This window comes from Oryctolagus cuniculus, chromosome 6, assembly GCF_051225735.1.
Source record: "Oryctolagus cuniculus isolate XC-2025 breed Fujian yellow rabbit chromosome 6, ASM5122573v1, whole genome shotgun sequence".
Lineage (NCBI taxonomy): Eukaryota > Metazoa > Chordata > Mammalia > Lagomorpha > Leporidae > Oryctolagus > Oryctolagus cuniculus.
This window is the reverse complement of record NC_142872.1, coordinates 2,010,442-2,027,408: the sequence shown is the minus strand read 5'-3', so window position 1 is coordinate 2,027,408 and position 16,967 is coordinate 2,010,442. Positions and strand designations below refer to the sequence as shown.

Genomic DNA, 16,967 nt, shown 5'->3' with positions numbered 1-16,967 from the left:
TGGAGGATTAGCCTAGTGAGCCACGGCGCCGGCCCTGCATTTCTTTCTTTGGGTCTTTTTTTGATAGGTAATGAGAGAGAGAGAGAGAGAGAGAGAGAGAGAGAGAGAAACTTCCATCTGCTGGTTCACTCTCCAAAAGCCTGCAACAGTCAAGTCTGGGTCAGGCCAAAGCCAGGAGCCTGAAGCTCCATTCTGGTCTCCCACATAGGTGTTAGGGGCCAAGCTCCCAGGCCATCTTCCATTGCCTTCCCATGGTGAATGAGCAGGAAGCTGCACTTGAACCAGCACTCTGATATGGGTATGAACACTGCAGTAGCCTGCTACTCCACATGCAGTCCTTCCACCCACTTTTACATTTCTACCTGAGGTCCCAGACCTCACCAGCACTTGCTCTGTCTCTTCTTCGCACAGTGGCATCCCTGACGCTTGTGAGATCTTGTGATGGCTGTGATTTGCATGTCCCCCATGACTCATGGTGCTCAGTGCTGTGGTTGGACGGAGTTTCCCTTCTGAGATTCCTTGAAGCCCTAAAGTTTGACATGAATGGTTAATGAATTAATATTAATTGCTGACAGACTAAGCATGGCGTCTGCAGGCACTGGACGAGACGCCAGCTTCTCTTGCTACTGCCTCCCATTCCACATGGAAGTCGGGAGACTGTGTTCCCTATCTCAGTTCTTCTGGGCTGACCACATGATCCTCTTCTGCTCCTGCCACACCTCAACGGGGGTTCAACACTGTAAATCTCCCTCCCTAGGAAGCTCCTCTCACACACTTAGGGGCGTAAAAAATCTGTCTAATGATCCCTATAGCCCGAGGTTTCTATCAGTTTGTAAATCTGTATATCTGATCTGGATACCAGCAGGCTCTGGTCTCTCAGACTCCTTCCCTTGCCTTGGGGTTTCTTTGTCCTGCTTGGGTGATTGCAAGTCAGCTTCCTGACCCAGCAGCCCACAGTGTCCCCACCACAGGGCTCATGAGGTCAGCTGTCTCCTCCACAGCTAACAACTCCATGTTAGCTCCTGGATTAAGGATTTTTTTTCTTTCCACAGGAATCCCAGGCCCTGAAAACAAAAGACAGCAGCCTACAGGTAGCCCCCAAGGAAACCAAAGCCTATTTGCCATTGCTGAAATTCCCAAACGAACGCAATGTCAATGTCACTGACCAGTCACAGGAGGGCCCCACACACAGCAGAGCAACCAGAGCCCCGCACAGGAGCGGAGCACGCGCCCATCCACGCCACTTTCCACATGCACAACCCCTCGCTCCTCAGGAAACCTAGGAACTCGGAGACAGCTGTCTGGTTTCTGACTCTGAGCTTTAGAAAATAAATACCTCCTTCCTTCCACCAGCTGCTCAGCTGTGATTAGCTCCACAGTGGGACAGGGGGCTCAGGAAGAGACATGAGACTCATTTAGAATGGCTATTCTGGGTCACGGAATGGGTAAGAGATGGAAGCAAGATTAAAAGCAAAGCAAAACGGAAGGAAAACTAATCACACAGATTTGAGACTTGATTATCAAAGCACTGAAAAGCAGCTCAGGATTGACTCAAAATTCACTTTTAGGTAGTTCATTTTTTACAAAAAGATTTTATTTGCTTATTTGAGACGTAGAGCTACTGATAGAGGGGGGGAGAGACATGCCTTCTACAGGCCTTTCATCTGCTAGTTCACTCCCCAAATGGCTGCAATGACCAGAGATGGGCCAATCCAAAGCCAAGAGCCAGGAACTTCTTCTGGGTCTCCCATGCGGGCGCAGGGGCCCAAGTGCTTGGGCCATCTTCTACTGCTTTTCCAGGCCACAGCAGAGAGCTGGATCAGAAGAGGAGCAGCCAGGACTAGAACTGGCACCCATAAGGCAGGCCAGCACCCCAGGCAATCAGCCTACTACACCACAGCACCAGCCCCTAGCTAGTTCATTTAAGGTGATGTTTCTCAGCATGCAAAGAACAAGGCTTCAAAGGGTTCCTGGTGTTCCCCTGAAGTTTGAGAACCAGAAAACTAAAGTGATCTGAGCACTGGATTCTTCTATGGTGCTGGTTCTGAGCACCACGGACCTGCTTGCATTGCTATAAGATGGAGACACTGACACGTACAAGGGCTGTTTCGAAAATCAAGTCAAGCGCATGCAAGTTCTAAAATGCCCGGTGTTCTCACTCGCACCTGGAAATGATTGACAGGTAAAACCTATCCCTGTCATCACGACACTTAAGAAGTTGAGCAGTGTCTATTTCAGGCAATCTGGTGACACCCACGGAGGGTCCAGGTCTGCACTTGCCTGCCCCTTGCTCTGCCATTCTCACCTGGCGGGCCTCTTCTGCTTCCCACACAATCTGGGAGCTAAATCAGCTCACCACATTAGTTTCTGCTAGACAACAATTAAATACCTGATCCCCTGACAATGCTGTTTGCCTTTTAAAGTGGCTTTGCTCCAGGGAAGTCGTTCTGGAGGTGCAGGGAGTTAGGAGCAGCCAGAGAGGATTTTAAATAAGGCCTGAGGCCAAGGGCATGAGCAGTGTGAACCGCAGCCACCCTGTGGGAAGATGCCAGGGGAATCCATGGCTCACCGACCTGGGCTGCTCACAGGTGGGTGTGATCAGAAAGCAGTTAGGGTCAGATGTGCTGCTCCATGAACAACACAAGTGTCTCCCTTTCTCTCTCTGAAGGATGCACATCTAGGTGGACAGCTGTCCATCTCCTATTCCTGGAAGAGGGCAGTTTCTCCCACTTCTGGGAAAACAGCGTGTGTGTGTGTGTGTGTGTGTACATGCCCATACATATACTCTAAACTGTTTCTAAAAAGTGTCTATATGGTTTTAACTTTTCCTCTCATTTGCAGGCATCTTAATGAATATCAGAATACAGCAGCATCCACATTCTCATGAATTTATTACACAGCCTTTTAGTTAAGGAATAAATATTTCTCTAAGAGCATGAGTGCAGCTGTTTATCCATAATGCCCCAAACCCTTCATTTAAAATAGACTTGAATGAATTTTAGCAAGATGATCAAGCTGCATTACATGAAAGAAAAATTAAGTAGTAAATTTAAATTGATTTTTGTATACAATTATTTGATTGCTCCAGCACCCTGAAAAGTCTAATTTATTACATATTACACACAGGGTTTTATCAGTGTAAGAGAACAGAGTCAGTTGTTTGTTATGTTACCTATGTTACCAGTGAATGGCAGGGTTCTTGTCTTCGCGCAAGAAAGAATTCAGGCATGAGACAGAGAGTAGTGGAAAGTAAAATAGCAAGGTTTATTAGGGCAGGGACATCCGTAAGAACGGATGGGCACCTCTCCAGACAGAGCCTGAGAGAGAGTGCCCAGTCGCTCAGATTAGGGGAGAGCGGGGTTACATGGTTGAGTGGAATACACCTGGCCAGGCCAGGCAGGAGGCTCAGCAGAGAGGCACAGTCCAGTTGAGGCCCGGTTTTTTTAAGGAGATGGGTCTTTGTCTTCACAGATCTCCTCCTGAAACAAAAGACTTTATGGATGTAAATACTAAAACTCCTATCTGAGTTTTCCCTTGAAGGTATCAGACAGGAGGAAACCTGGCTGGCACCACCCTGAGTTAGAAGAAGGGTGAGCAAGACCCCCTGGAGAATCAGGATCTGGAGCAGGGTATTTGAAATGCAGATGCTGCACTGCATCTGGAAGATTATCAGGCAGAAGGGGCGGGGACCCCCAGCTGGCAGGTTATTGGGTAGAAGGGGGCAGGGCAGGATGCAGATACTGGACTCCCCCCCCCCAAAAAAAAACATTATCAGGATGACTTTGAGATGCATAGATGTCTTCTCTTTAGGCCTTTATGTCACACACTCATATCTGACTTCCTACCTAACAGTTACATTTCTGCTTTACAGAGTCACAGTTCCAAATGAAAGTGATAGAGTTAGCTGGAGACACACTTGTGTCTCTCTGTATTGTGTCCGATGCTCCCCTCTCTCTCTCCTGTCCCACTTGTACCTCTAGTCTTGGAATATTTAATTCTGAAAAGGTTATAACCATCTGCAATGCAGAATTTATTCTTTTCAAATCTTTAGATCTTACCTTCTCATTGCAACAGCCTTAGAGCAAATCATCAAATTGCCATTGTGTGCTGTGACTTTTAAGCTTGTGGTATGTAAAAAATAAAAGGCAACATAGGATATAGACTTAAAAAAAGTTGAAATTAAAATAAACTGAGAATATGCTAAATGATTTTTTGCAACTATTAAAAAAATCTTCCATGTGCAAGACATTTATCTCTTCGAATAATCTGTTTAGAAGATTTATAATTTGAAACATACAAATCAACAAAGAAGTAAAAAATAACTTAAAGCAACTTGTTCTGCATTCCACAGAGAATGACAGCCATGATTCTTTGCTTTCCCATGATTTAATGTTTGAGTTCTAGCACACAATGTGTATTTCATATGCAGTACTCAGAAAATATCATTCCGTGTTCTTTGCAAGTCCTGTCACAAAGCACAGTTGTGAACCTGCTGTACTTGGAATGCCATGACTCCTAACCAAGCCCTGTCTTCCCAAGTCCCCTGTTCTTTTATAGCAATCAAAGGAGTGGGAAGGTGGCTTCATGTTATGGTGGAGGCAAAGGAAGCTACAGCCAAGGAGTCAGCGGCTGTGGCAATAAGGAGAGAAAGATGCTTTCAATGCTGTTTGTGTGAGCACCAAAAACATAAAACAAGGGGCTGCGCAGGCTAGACAGAAGGCTGAGAAAGTCAAGAAGACTGGACAAAACATTAGGTGAAGTCTTGGCCTGTTTTGCCTGTTTCCCTTCACTTCACTTCAGCAAGCCACCCCAAAGACACTGGTGGTTTTTTGTTAATTAACAGATAAGTTTATTTTGAAACCATGTGTGGCCTTTCTTTTTCATAAAGTGCATTTTCCACACATTTTTTTCCTGATAACTTACTTTTTCCATGTTATGAGTGTTAGATCTGCTTGCATCTGAATGTACTTGTGGCACACACAGCAATTTTTAAAAAGATTTATTTGATTTATTTGAAAGGCAGAGTTACAGAGAGAGAGAGAGAGAGAGAGAGAGAATCTTCCATCTGCTGGTTCCTGCACCAAATGGCCACAATGGTCAGGGCTGAATTATCCTGAAGCTAGGAGCCAGGAGCTTCTTCCGGGTCTTCCACACGGGTGCAGGGGCCCAAACACTTGGGCCATCTGCTGCTGCTTTCCCAGGCACAGTAATAGAGAGCTGGGTTGGAAGTGGAGCAGCAGGGACATGAATGGGTACCCATGTGGGACGCCGGTGCCACAGGCTGTGGCTTAACCTGCAACGCCATATCACCTGCCCCACAGCAACTCACTGAGCCACAGACACTGCCCTTCTGCAGCCCCCGGCTGGGAGGCAGCTGTGCAGAAGCGGGGCTCCAGCTGCCCCAAGCTCCCGAGCTCCCGGCATCAGGGGAGTCACAGCATCAAGCCAGAGACAGCACAGTCCTGGCTTTGTGCAAATGCAGAGCCTCGGGGCATTGTTTGCCTCAGAGAGGAGCTGACTTTTTGCAGCTCTGTGCTCTTCTGTTCCTGCAAGTTTGCAGGTCATGTTCTTACTACGCAGCTCAAAAACCATAAAGAGCTGGTGGGGAGCACTTAGCCTGGCAGCTAAGACGCTGCTTGGGAGACCCGTGTTCCGCAGAGCAGTGCTGGGACTGAGTCCTCCTCCTCTTCAAGTCCAGCTTCTTCTCATGCACACCCTGGGAGGCAGCAGGTGATGGTTCTAGTAGTTGGGTCCCTGCCACATACATGGGAGAACCAGATGGAGTTCTGGGCTCCTGGCTTCAGCCCTGGCCCAGCCCAGCTGTTGCTGGCATTGGGATTGAACCAGCAGATGTCTGTCATCTATCCTCTATCTATCATCTCTCAATCATCTATCTCTGTTTCTCAAAATAAGTAAATTAATAACTTAAGAAAATTATAAACTTCAGAAATGCTTTTCTTATGCTCAATGTATTACAGCCTGCAAGCTGTGAGCCAATGGAACTGTGCTCATCTTTGTGGGCTCAGTAACTTTGCATAACCTTAAACACATGAATAGTTGATGAAATACTGAGATCTTTTTAAAGTATAGGCCTAGTATCAATTTAGGTATTTCTTTTTAAATGCACTTGTCTTTCTTTCTGAATCTGCTCTTCCTCTGTGAGTAACAACAGTGCTCCCTGGAGCTGTGTCCCGCACTCCTCACCATCTCCCTCCTGCCACCGGCAGACAGCCCCGTGCTCCCCTGCTCCGCTGCCAGGCTTCCAGGTCTCCATGGTGCTGCACTTTGGCACGAGACTGCGCAGCGTTTCTCTACAAACCCCTGTAGGCTTGGGAAGAAATCCTGCTTCTTCTGTGAAGTGTGGGCCAGGTGCTGAAGGGTTCAGAGCAGGAAGCATCAGACAAGAATGTCTGCGTCTTAACGATCCGGTTAAAGAGCCGGTTAGTGAGCGATCAGAGAATTTTCATCAATTACTTAGGAAACTATTACAGCTTAAAGGAAGATGCTCTTTTATTTACATGCATATATTTCATTCTGTGAGCATTCTGATTCACATGAAAACAAATAACTTCTCTTGTTTATTTTTCTGAGGACCCTAATTTAAGTTTCCAAACACTGAAGACAAATCATCTGTGACTCAAACAAATATAAGCAGCATTTTTCCAAGTGACTTTTTTTTCTCAGCTGGTTAATTTTGGTTTAAGCATAGTAAAAACTCAATAATAGCAGTACAAGCAATATAAAAATGGCAAACGTGATCCTCGGCCATTATTTAATCCTGGACAGAGTGGAGTACATTCTCGACATCTGTTAAAACATTATAAAACTGAGTTAGAAGGGTATTCAGAAAGTTCTGGAAAAATGGAATTTAAAACTAAGCTTATTTTGGTGCAAAAACTTTTGATATCCATGCATTTTTCACCAGAATATGTGTTTCCACGAACTTTTTGAAGACCTCTTGTACGTGCAAGGCCAGATGGTGGCGAGTGGGTGGGAAGCCCTCGGGCCTTGCAGTCCACGGCCAGTGCACGTCCAGCAGTTATGTAAGCACAGTCAGTGCGTCCAGACAGTGACCCTGCCTCTCTGCTCCTCCCATTTGCAGACATCATGGAGAAGAGAAACGCCACCTCAGACTTCATTCTCCTGGGGTTCTTCAACCACACAAGACTCCACCGCTTTCTCTTCACAGTGGTGCTGGCAGTAGCCACTGCCTCCGTGGTGGGCAATGCACTCATGCTGCTCCTGATTGCCCGGGACCGCCGGCTCCACACGCCCATGTACTTCCTCCTGAGCCAGCTCTCCCTCATGGACGTCATGCTGGTTTCCACCACGGTGCCCAAAATGGCTGCCGACTACTTGACCGGAAGGAAGTCCATCTCCCGCACGGGGTGTGGGTCGCAGATTTTCTTCTTCCTGACCCTGGCCGGCGGGGAGAGCTTCCTCCTGGCAGCCATGTCCTATGACCGCTATGTGGCAATTTGCCACCCACTGCGCTACCTGGTTCTCATGAGCTGGCGCTTATGTCTGCAAGTGACTGCGGGGTCGTGGATCCTGGGGGCTGCTGACGGCCTCCTGCAGGCTGCCGTCACCCTGAGCTTCCCGTTTTGCAGGTCACGTGAGATCAACCACTTCTTCTGCGAGGCTCCCGAACTGATGCGCCTGGCCTGTGCCCGCTCGTCTGTCTTTGAGTATGCCATGTACATCTGCTGCGTATTGATGCTCCTGGTCCCCTTCTCCCTCATCCTGATCTCCTACAGCCTCATCCTGGCTGCTGTTCTCCACATGCGCTCCACAGAAGCCTGCAAGAAGGCCTTGGCCACCTGCTCTTCCCACCTGACTGTGGTGGGCCTCTTCTATGGAGCCGCCATGTTTGTCTACATGAGACCCAGGTCCTCCAGGTCAGCCAGCCATGACAAGGCTGTGTCGGCCTTCTACACCATCTTCACACCCATGCTGAACCCCCTCATCTACAGCCTGAGGAACAGCGAGGTCAAGGGCGCCCTGGAGAGATGGTTTGCGATATCCGTAACTCCAAAATGCCAGCACACTTAGGCCCATTGTTTAAGATGAGCTTAACTGCCTGAACTGAACATTTTAAATGTGACATTTTCTCTATTTTAATAATGAATTAGGCGAAAGTAAAGCTTATGAATCAGCATGAAAAGTTGCTAAGAACTGAGTCAATTGTAGAGAAATTTAATGTCTGAGCATTTATTTTTATTTATTTGTTTGAGAGACAGAGAGAGAGTCAGAAAAAAAGAGAAAAAATACAGATAGATCAGTGGTAGCCAGGTAGACATGAACCTATGTCTGTATGAAGGGGCCAAAGAAAAAAAATCAAAATTTCTGTGTGGTAGAATGATGAAAAATGTAGAAACATGTCAGAATTCATGGATCAAAAGCCTTGTCTTTGTTCAGTAGCTGGTTAGGTGGATCCCAGCCCTCTCTCTGAGGGCAGCTTAGAGGAATCTCATCTATCCTTCACCAAGGGGGCTATTATGAAGTTCTGGGAGGGATTCCATATCCAGTAAGCCCTGCACCCAGAGGGATTCTACAGAGAGGTACAGGGATTGTTGTGTCCGGTATGAGACCCTCCTCAAAACAACTCACAAATGGCAGACTGATGCAACAGCAAGAGGATTTATTACCAGCTTCTTACCAGCACAAACAACGTAGCACAGAGCTGAGGTGAAAAGCTGTCGGGGACCACGCAGCATGTGACCTCTTAGTTGAGAGACAGGGCTGGACAGGCCAGACCTGATAGTACTGATAACGCAACCTTGTGTGACCTTGTGCCTTAAGGCCTTGTAACCTTTCCCCTACTTGCACTAGCATTGCAGCTACAAGATAAGCCCACCCTCCTTCCCCCTCCCGATACCCTGCCTCGATGATATATAAGTGTGTGGTTGAAAAATAAAGTCGCAGCTTGATCGGCACCTGTCTTGCTGCCATCTTTGTGTCTCCTGTCCCTTTCATTTCTCCTTCTAGGTGCTCGGCCCCAGTTGCTGTCCCGCGGGACGGGACAACTGGCGCCCAACGTGGGGCTCGAGTGTGGCCCTTGGGGTTCGAGTGCCTGTAAGATTGGAGGAACGCCGCCTTCCAGGAGGAAAACTTGGATCCAAGTGATTGTGCGACCGGCTCGGAACTGCCCACCCGAGATCATTAGCATCGGTCGACGCTGCGGAGTGAAGACGGCGCAAGGTAAGTGACAGCCATGGGACAGGCATTATCGTCACGGGAAATGTTCATTTCAGGTCTCAGGGAGGCCCTCAAGACACGAGGAGTTCGGGTTAAAAATAAGGATCTAAAGGCATTTTTTGAGTATGTAGAAAGATTGTGTCCCTGGTTCCCCAAGGAAGGAACAATTGACGAGATCAAGTGGGAAAGAGTTGGAAGTTGTTTAAAGGATTTTCATGAGATCTTTGGCCCTGCAAAAGTGCCTATTACGATTTTTTCATATTGGAACCTGATTAATGACATTCTAAAAACCCGTCACCTAGATAAGACTATTGATGCCCTAGTAAGGGATGGTGAGGAGACGTTACAGCAATCCTCCCGACCTGCATCTAAATGCCCATCTGTCATTCTAGATATACCCTCCACTGATGATGACCCCAACAATAAAATTAAAGAGTCCACTTTAGCCCCTACCAACGAAGCGAGCCGACTATATCCTGCCATCCGAGACAAATTAGATTCAGATGAGGAAGCTGCCCCAGAGGAAGAGGTCGTGCACTATCATAATTCCAATTGGCCCCAAAATGTTAAAAATCCCCCGCCATACAATACTCACCCGCACCTTCCCATTTGTGCCCCCGCTCTCTATGACTTTAACCCTCCTGTGCCTGACTTGTTGGCCTTGTGACAGTCACTTCAACAGAGACGAGAGCACATCCAGCTCCTTAAGGAAATAAAATCCCTTGACGAGGAGCTCCGCCACCTTGCCTTAGAGCAGCCCCTTCCAAAACCTAAACAAGGTAAAGTCAGGTCCAAAACCCAACCCCTTCTAGCTTTCCCTGTAACCAGGAGGCAAGCCGGAGGTCATTCTGAGCCTGCCGCTGATGGGGAAAATGAGGCTGAGGAGAATTCGCCCCACCACTCTGAGGAAGATAGTGAGGAACCTGGGTCGGAGGAGGAAGATCAGGTCCCCAATCAAGGACCTGGTAATGGACAGCCGCCACCCTATAAAAAACTTAGTCTCAGATTTATTGAAAAACTTAAAACTGCTTGCACCCAGTATGGTCCTACTGCCCCGTATACTCAGGCCTTATTGGAAAGCCAGAGTGCCCGGTGGCTTACACCTAATGATTGGGACTTCCTCGCCAGAGCTGCTCTCAGCGGAGGTGACTATGTCCTGTGGAGGGCTGATTATGTTCAAATTTGTAAAGAAATAGCCCAACAAAATTTTGCTAAAGCTTCATCTAAAAATTGGACCCTCAAAAAACTTTTGGGAGATGCCCCGTATAATTCCAACAATTCACAAGCCCAGTTCCCTGATGGACTTCTGGCGCAAATTAAAACTGCCGGACTAGGGGCTTGGAGAAAGCTCCCTCAAAGGGGAGCAGTCACTACCTCTTTGGCTAAGATTCAGCAGGGGCCCGACGAGCCTTATAGTGATTTTGTCTCGCGCCTTAATGTTGCAGCTGAGAGACTAGTTGGCCCAGGAGAAAATGGAAGTGCATTTGTTACGCACCTCGCCTTTGAAAATGCCAACCCAGCTTGTAAAGATATTCTTCGGCCTCATAAACATAAGGGTGATCTTTCAGACTATGTGAGGCTCTGCGCTGGTGTGGGATCGGCCCATGCCATGGGCTTGGCAATTGGGGCCGCACTCAAACTGACGCAAAATCCCTCCAAGGGGACCTCCACTTGCTACGCCTGTAAACAGCCTGGACATTTTGCCCGCGAATGTCCAACTGCCTTATCAAACAGGCCCATGGCCCAAGGCGCGGCTCCATCTCCTCCAGGTAGGCCGCTCCCCTCCACCCCATGCCCCCGATGTCATAGGGGTTATCACTGGGCAAATGAATGCAGGTCAAAGACTAATTCTTCAGGCCAACCCCTCCCTCCTAGTGTGCCGGGAAACTCCCAGAGGGGCCAGCCCCTGGCCCCAGTTTCTCAAAGGACAAACCCTGGGGCAGTACGGTTTGTCCCTTCCCAGCCTCAGGCTCAGCAAATACCTCAACAATTGCTTCTCTCCAACGAGCAACCCCCGGTAGCGCAGGACTGGACCTCTGTGCCGCCTCCGATACAATATTAGATTCCACCCAGGGCCCACAAATTATCCCTACAGGGGTGTGGGGCCCCTTGCCTTCGGGTACCTGTGCTTTTATTCTTGGCCGAGCATCAGCCACCCTTAAAGGCATTCAAGTTTTTCCCGGTATTATTGACGGTGACTTTACCGGGGAAATAAAAATCCTAGCAGCCGCTATCAATGGAGTAGCTGCCGTTCCACAGGGCACCCGTCTAGCACAAGTGGTTCTTCTGCCTTTAATTACTGGAAGTACATCCTCAATTTCTTCCAGGCCCCGAGGCATTACCCCTTTGGGCTCCTCGGATGCTTATTGGGTCCAGCCAATTACAAAAAATAGGCCTGTGTTAACCCTTACTATTGAAGGAAAGGATTTCAAGGGCATTTTGGATACAGGGGCAGATGCCACGGTCATATCTCAAGATCATTGGCCCGCCCATTGGCCACTGACCGCATCTCTCACCGATTTGCGAGGTATAGGCCAGTCCAATAACCCCCAAGTCAGCTCAAGGGTATTACGCTGGAAAGATAAGGAAGGCAATCAGGGCACTGTGACTCCTTTTGTATTACCAGGCCTTCCTGTTAACCTGTGGGGACGTGACATTCTCTCCCAAATGGAAGTTATCCTGTGCAGCCCTAATGCTGTGGTCACACAACAAATGCTGCGCATGGATTATGTGCCTGGCACAGGACTTGGAAAAATGAGACAGGGCATAACTCAACCTATTACAGCCCCCTCTAAAACAGATAGACGTGGGCTCGGATATTCGGATTTTTAGTAACGGCCACTGGCCTTCCTGTACCCCATGCAGATAAAATCACATGGAATACTCAAACTCCTGTTTGGGTGGATCAGTGGCCGCTTACTCAAGAAAAGCTAAATGCCGCTACAGCGCTTGTACAGGAGCAGCTCGCGGCTGGACACCTAGAGCCTTCCAATTCTCCCTGGAATACGCCCATTTTTGTCATAAAGAAAAAATCTGGTAAATGGCGCCTTTTACAGGATTTGCGCGCCGTTAATAAGGTCATGGCACCCATGGGTGCCCTCCAACCTGGCATCCCAACCCCCGTGGCCATCCCAAATGGTTATTACAAAATAATTATAGATCTCAAAGACTGTTTTTTCACTATTCCTCTACACCCTGATGATCGTCCTTATTTTGCCTTTAGCCTCCCCCGTGTTAATTTCCAGGGACCGATGCAAAGATTTCATTGGAAAGTCTTGCCCCAGGGAATGGCCAATAGCCCCACCCTTTGTCAAAAGTTTGTAGCACAGGCAGTGGACCCGGTTCGTTTACACTGGCCGCACATTTATATTCTACATTATATGGATGACATTTTACTGGCGGCTCAAAACAAGTCAGACCTACAAGATTGCTTTACAGCACTTTCTAAAGCCTTTCTTACCCTTGGTTTACAAATTGCTCCTGATAAGGTCCAGTTACAAGACCCCTTTACCTATTTAGGTTTAAAATTACAACAGGACTTGGTTTTTGTGCCCCGCATCCAGTTCCGCTTGGATTGCCTCCATACCCTTAATGATTTTCAAAAACTTCTAGGAGATATTCAATGGCTCAGGCCCTATTTAAAAATATCTAATAATGTCCTTTTGCCCCTCAATGACATTCTGCGAGGAGACCCAGATCCCTCTTCCCCCCGCGAGCTCACCCCTGCTGCGGGAGACGCATTAAACCAAGTAGCGCAAGCCATCAGCCAACAGTTTGTTTCACAGATTTCTTATACTCTCCCCCTGCTTTTTGTAGTTTTAGCCACACCACATACGCCCACTGGAGTTTTTTGGCAAAAATCCATCATGCCCAATAAAAAGGGTCAACCTCTTTTCTGGGTTCATCTCCCCATTTCCTCATCTAAGGTAATTGCAGTATATTTGTCTCAGGTTGCTTCAATAATCATCAAGGCTCGTTTCCTTTCCCGCCAATATTTTGGAAAAGACCCCGATGTTGTAGTAGTGCCATATACCCGAGAACAGACCCAGTTCCTTCTTCAAACTTCTGATGACTGGGGAATAGCCATGTCAGGATTTATGGGAGTCATTGACAATCACCTCCCTGATGACCCCGTGTTACAGTTTGCCCAATCCTATTCCTTTATTTTCCCAAAAAATACAAAAAGTAACCCCATTCCAAAGGCTGTTACGGTGTTTACAGATGGGTCCTCCAATGGAATGGCTGCCTTCGTGGCAGATAACCGTTCCCACGTATTTAAAACATCTTATCAGTCGGCTCAGTTGGTTGAGCTGTATGCCATACTTCAAGTCTTTACACAGTTTTCCAGTCAGGCTGTAAATATTTATACCGATAGTGCATATGTAGCTCACTCCATTCCGTTGCTTGAGACTTCTCCTTTTCTTAAAACAACTTCCAACGCTATGCCCTTGTTTATACAAATTCAAAAGCTAATACGAGAAAGACAACAGCCCTTCTATTTGGGACATATTAGGGCACACACAAGCCTACCAGGGTCACTCTCAGAAGGTAATGCCCAGGCAGATGCTGCTACAAGGCTTACCTTCCCCACAACTGTGGGATCAGTGCAGGAAGCTCAGAACTCAGAAGGTAATGCCCAGACAGATGCTGCTACAAGGCTTACCTTCCCCACAACTGTGGGATCAGTGCAGGAAGCTCAGAACTCAGAAGGTAATGCCCAGACAGATGCTGCTACAAGGCTTACCTTCCCCACAACTGTGGGATCAGTGCAGGAAGCTCAGAATTCAGAAGGTAATGCCCAGACAGATGCTGCTACAAGGCTTACCTTCCCCATAATTGTGGGATCAGTACAGGAAGCTCAAAACTTGCATAGGTTACATCACTTAAATGCTCAATCTCTCCGTTTGTTTTGTAAAATTTCACGAGAACAGGCTCGTGAAATAGTCAAAAAATGCCCCTCATGTGTTACAAGCCAACCTGTACCGCATTTGGGAGTCAATCCGCGTGGTCTTCTCCCTAATCAACTGTGGCAAATGGATGTCACACACTTCCCAAAATTTGGCAAACTAAAGTATCTCCATGTCTCTATAGACACCTATAGTGGCTTTGTCTTTGCCTCCTCCCACACAGGAGAAGCTGCTAAGGATGTTATCTCACACCTTATCACAGCTCTTTCTGTACTGGGAAAACCTGTTAAGATTAAGACAGACAATGGTCCTGCTTATGTCAGCACTAAGTTTAAACAATTTTGTGAGGCGCTCCATATTAACCACATTACAGGAATTCCCTACAATCCACAGGGACAGGGAATCATTGAAAGAGCCCATCAAACACTAAAAACTTGGCTCACTCGGCTTGAAGCCACTTCCTTGTCTTTTGCCTCTCCCCGCGACCGATTGAATCATGCGCTCTTTGTGCTAAACTTCCTGACCTTGGATAATAATAATCATTCAGCTGCGGACCGTCATTGGCACCCTTCCCCTGATACGGCTCCGCCTATGGTAATGTGGCGAGACCCCCTCACCAGTAGCTGGCACGGCCCAGATCCAGTACTCATTTGGGGACGTGGCTCAGCCTGCATCCTGGACCAAAAACAATCGGCACCAAGATGGCTACCTGAAAGATTAATTAAACAAGTTAATCCGCCAATTCCTACAAATAATGATGTTGTTCCAGAGCCTGTACTTGGCCCTGAGAACGCCTTTTCTTTATACCCACAGGAATGAAAAGACCCGGCTGGACGCTACTGGGACTCATTACAGGACTCCTTATTATTGCTGGAATTGTTGCCATTGTTGCTATTTGTGTATCTTATCTTCTCTCTATTCTCTCCTCCCCTGCTACATTTCCTGAGGGCTCACTGATTAACCCCTCCAAAGGGCCCTAATACAATGGCCCTCAGCCTTGCTCTCCTGATGATGGCAATCTACACCATCCATTGGGCTCCACCAGTCTTTGCAGGGCTTGACAACCCTCAGGGCATTCAAAAATACCTTCAGCAGCATCACCCTTGTACCTGCTCAGGGGGCATAATAGTATCCTTCCCACGAACCCGTGGCCGTGGCCGTGCTCAAAAGCCGCATTTTACACAAGACTGCGGAGATAAAACTGCTTATCTGACCGTCCCGGGTTCCTGATGGTTCTGTGTTCCCAAACCTAAGCTAGACTCTTACCGCACTGGGGATCAGTGCCCATCAGAGTGCAATAAAACTATCCATTACTCCGTGCACTCCTCCTGTTATACACAGTATCAAACCTGTAATAAGGGAAATCAGCGTTTATTGTTTGCCGTTATATCAGGAGATTATGAGGGAACGTTCGGAGGAGAGTTGTCCTCTTCACGCTTCAGCTCCCCCTCCTGCCCCACTAAGGGACAAGTAGCCTGCTGGTACCCTATAGCCCCTGTGGGAGTGTCTGACGGTGGAGGCCCTCAGGATACCCTTACTAAATTAAAAACACAAAAGGTACTCGAAACTGTATTTGAAAGCCTTTACCCTTCCCTCCAATACCACCCCCTGGCTAAAGTTCATTCCAGAGGAAATAAAGACTTGGATGTCAATACCATCGATATCCTTACCAACACCCATAAACTGCTTAATCTCTCTGCCCCAAACCTTGCAAGAGACTGCTGGCTCTGTTTACGCCAGGGACCCCCCCTTCCTCTTGCCATTTTTCTACCGCTTAATAATACCCTTGAGTTCAATAGTTTCTTGGGCCACCCCCCTATGCAGCCCTTTCCTGTTCTTCCTGTCCCAACGGAAAATATCACTTGCCTTTATAAACCTCCCAACAACAATCCCTTCGATATCAATGTAGGCCTTGCTCCTTTCTGTACAAATAATGTAACAGTAAACTACCCTCTTTATGCCCCTAATTCCACCGTTTTTGTATGTAGGGATAATTTAGCTTATACCATTTTACCAACAAATTGGACCGGTAATTGCATGCATGCTATACTTTTTCCTGATATAGAGATTATCAATGCAGATACCCCTGTTCCTATCCCCTCCCTTGATTATATTGCAGGGAGACAAAAACGAGCTATTCAATTTATTCCTTTATTAGCCACATTGGGAATTTCCTCAGCTATGGTTACAGGATCCACAGGACTAGGAATCGCGGTCCACAAATATAGAGAATTGTCCCAACAACTTATTAATGATGTGCAGACCCTATCCACCACCATTCAGGACCTTCAAGATCAAATTGATTCCCTAGCGGAAGTGGTTCTACAAAATCGTAGAGGCTTAGACTTGCTTACTGCTGAACGGGGAGGTATTTGCTTGGCTTTACAGGAAAAATGCTGTTTTTATGCTAACAAGTCCGGCATTGTTCGTGATAAAATCAAGACACTTCAAGAAGATCTGGAGCGTCGTCGACGTGCCATGGCTGAAAATCCCTTTTGGACTGGATGGAATGGACTGCTTCCCTATTTGCTACCGCTTTTAGGCCCCATTGTTGGGTTGCTTGTTGTGCTATCTATAGGTCCTTGTCTCCTCAATAGGCTGATGACCTTTATCAGACAACAAGTAGATAATTTAGCAGCCAGACCAATTCAAATACATTACCAAAGTCTGGCCATGGAAGATCCCATGGAAAACGTTATCTCTCTCTCCGGCCGGTGAAGTCTGGCCAGTGAGGTCACGGTCCCTCCAACAACTGACTCTCCCCTTCGGTCTGCCGCTGCCCCAGTCGGGAGCCCAGGAAGGGCCCCAGGCCTATCAATAAAACGAGCAGTAAGCCAATGACGGGCACCTTCCTGGAACCTC

General features: G+C 47.5%; 1 protein-coding gene across 1 annotated transcript; it reads left to right on the top strand.

Annotated features, from left to right (window-relative positions):
- Nucleotides 1-7,107: 7,107 nt before the first annotated feature.
- LOC149125922 (olfactory receptor 2T33-like) lies at nucleotides 7,108-15,193 on the top strand. Its single transcript, XM_089334723.1, has 2 exons — nucleotides 7,108-7,989; nucleotides 11,654-15,193. Exons 1-2 carry the CDS (start codon nucleotides 7,108-7,110, stop codon nucleotides 11,699-11,701), a joined length of 930 nt encoding a protein of 309 aa, XP_089190849.1. The 3' UTR covers nucleotides 11,702-15,193.
- Nucleotides 15,194-16,967: the final 1,774 nt, after the last annotated feature.

What these genes read in the sequence shown, in the direction of transcription:
- LOC149125922 (XM_089334723.1), top strand. Translation starts at nt 7,108, where the DNA reads ATGGAGAAGAGAAACGCCACCTCAGACTTCATTCTCCTGGGGTTCTTC. An exon ending in ACAGCCTGAGGAACAGCGAG is followed by an intron (nt 7,990 to 11,653) that starts GTCAAGGGCGCC and finishes ATACAGGGGCAG; the next exon opens with ATGCCACGGTCATATCTCAA.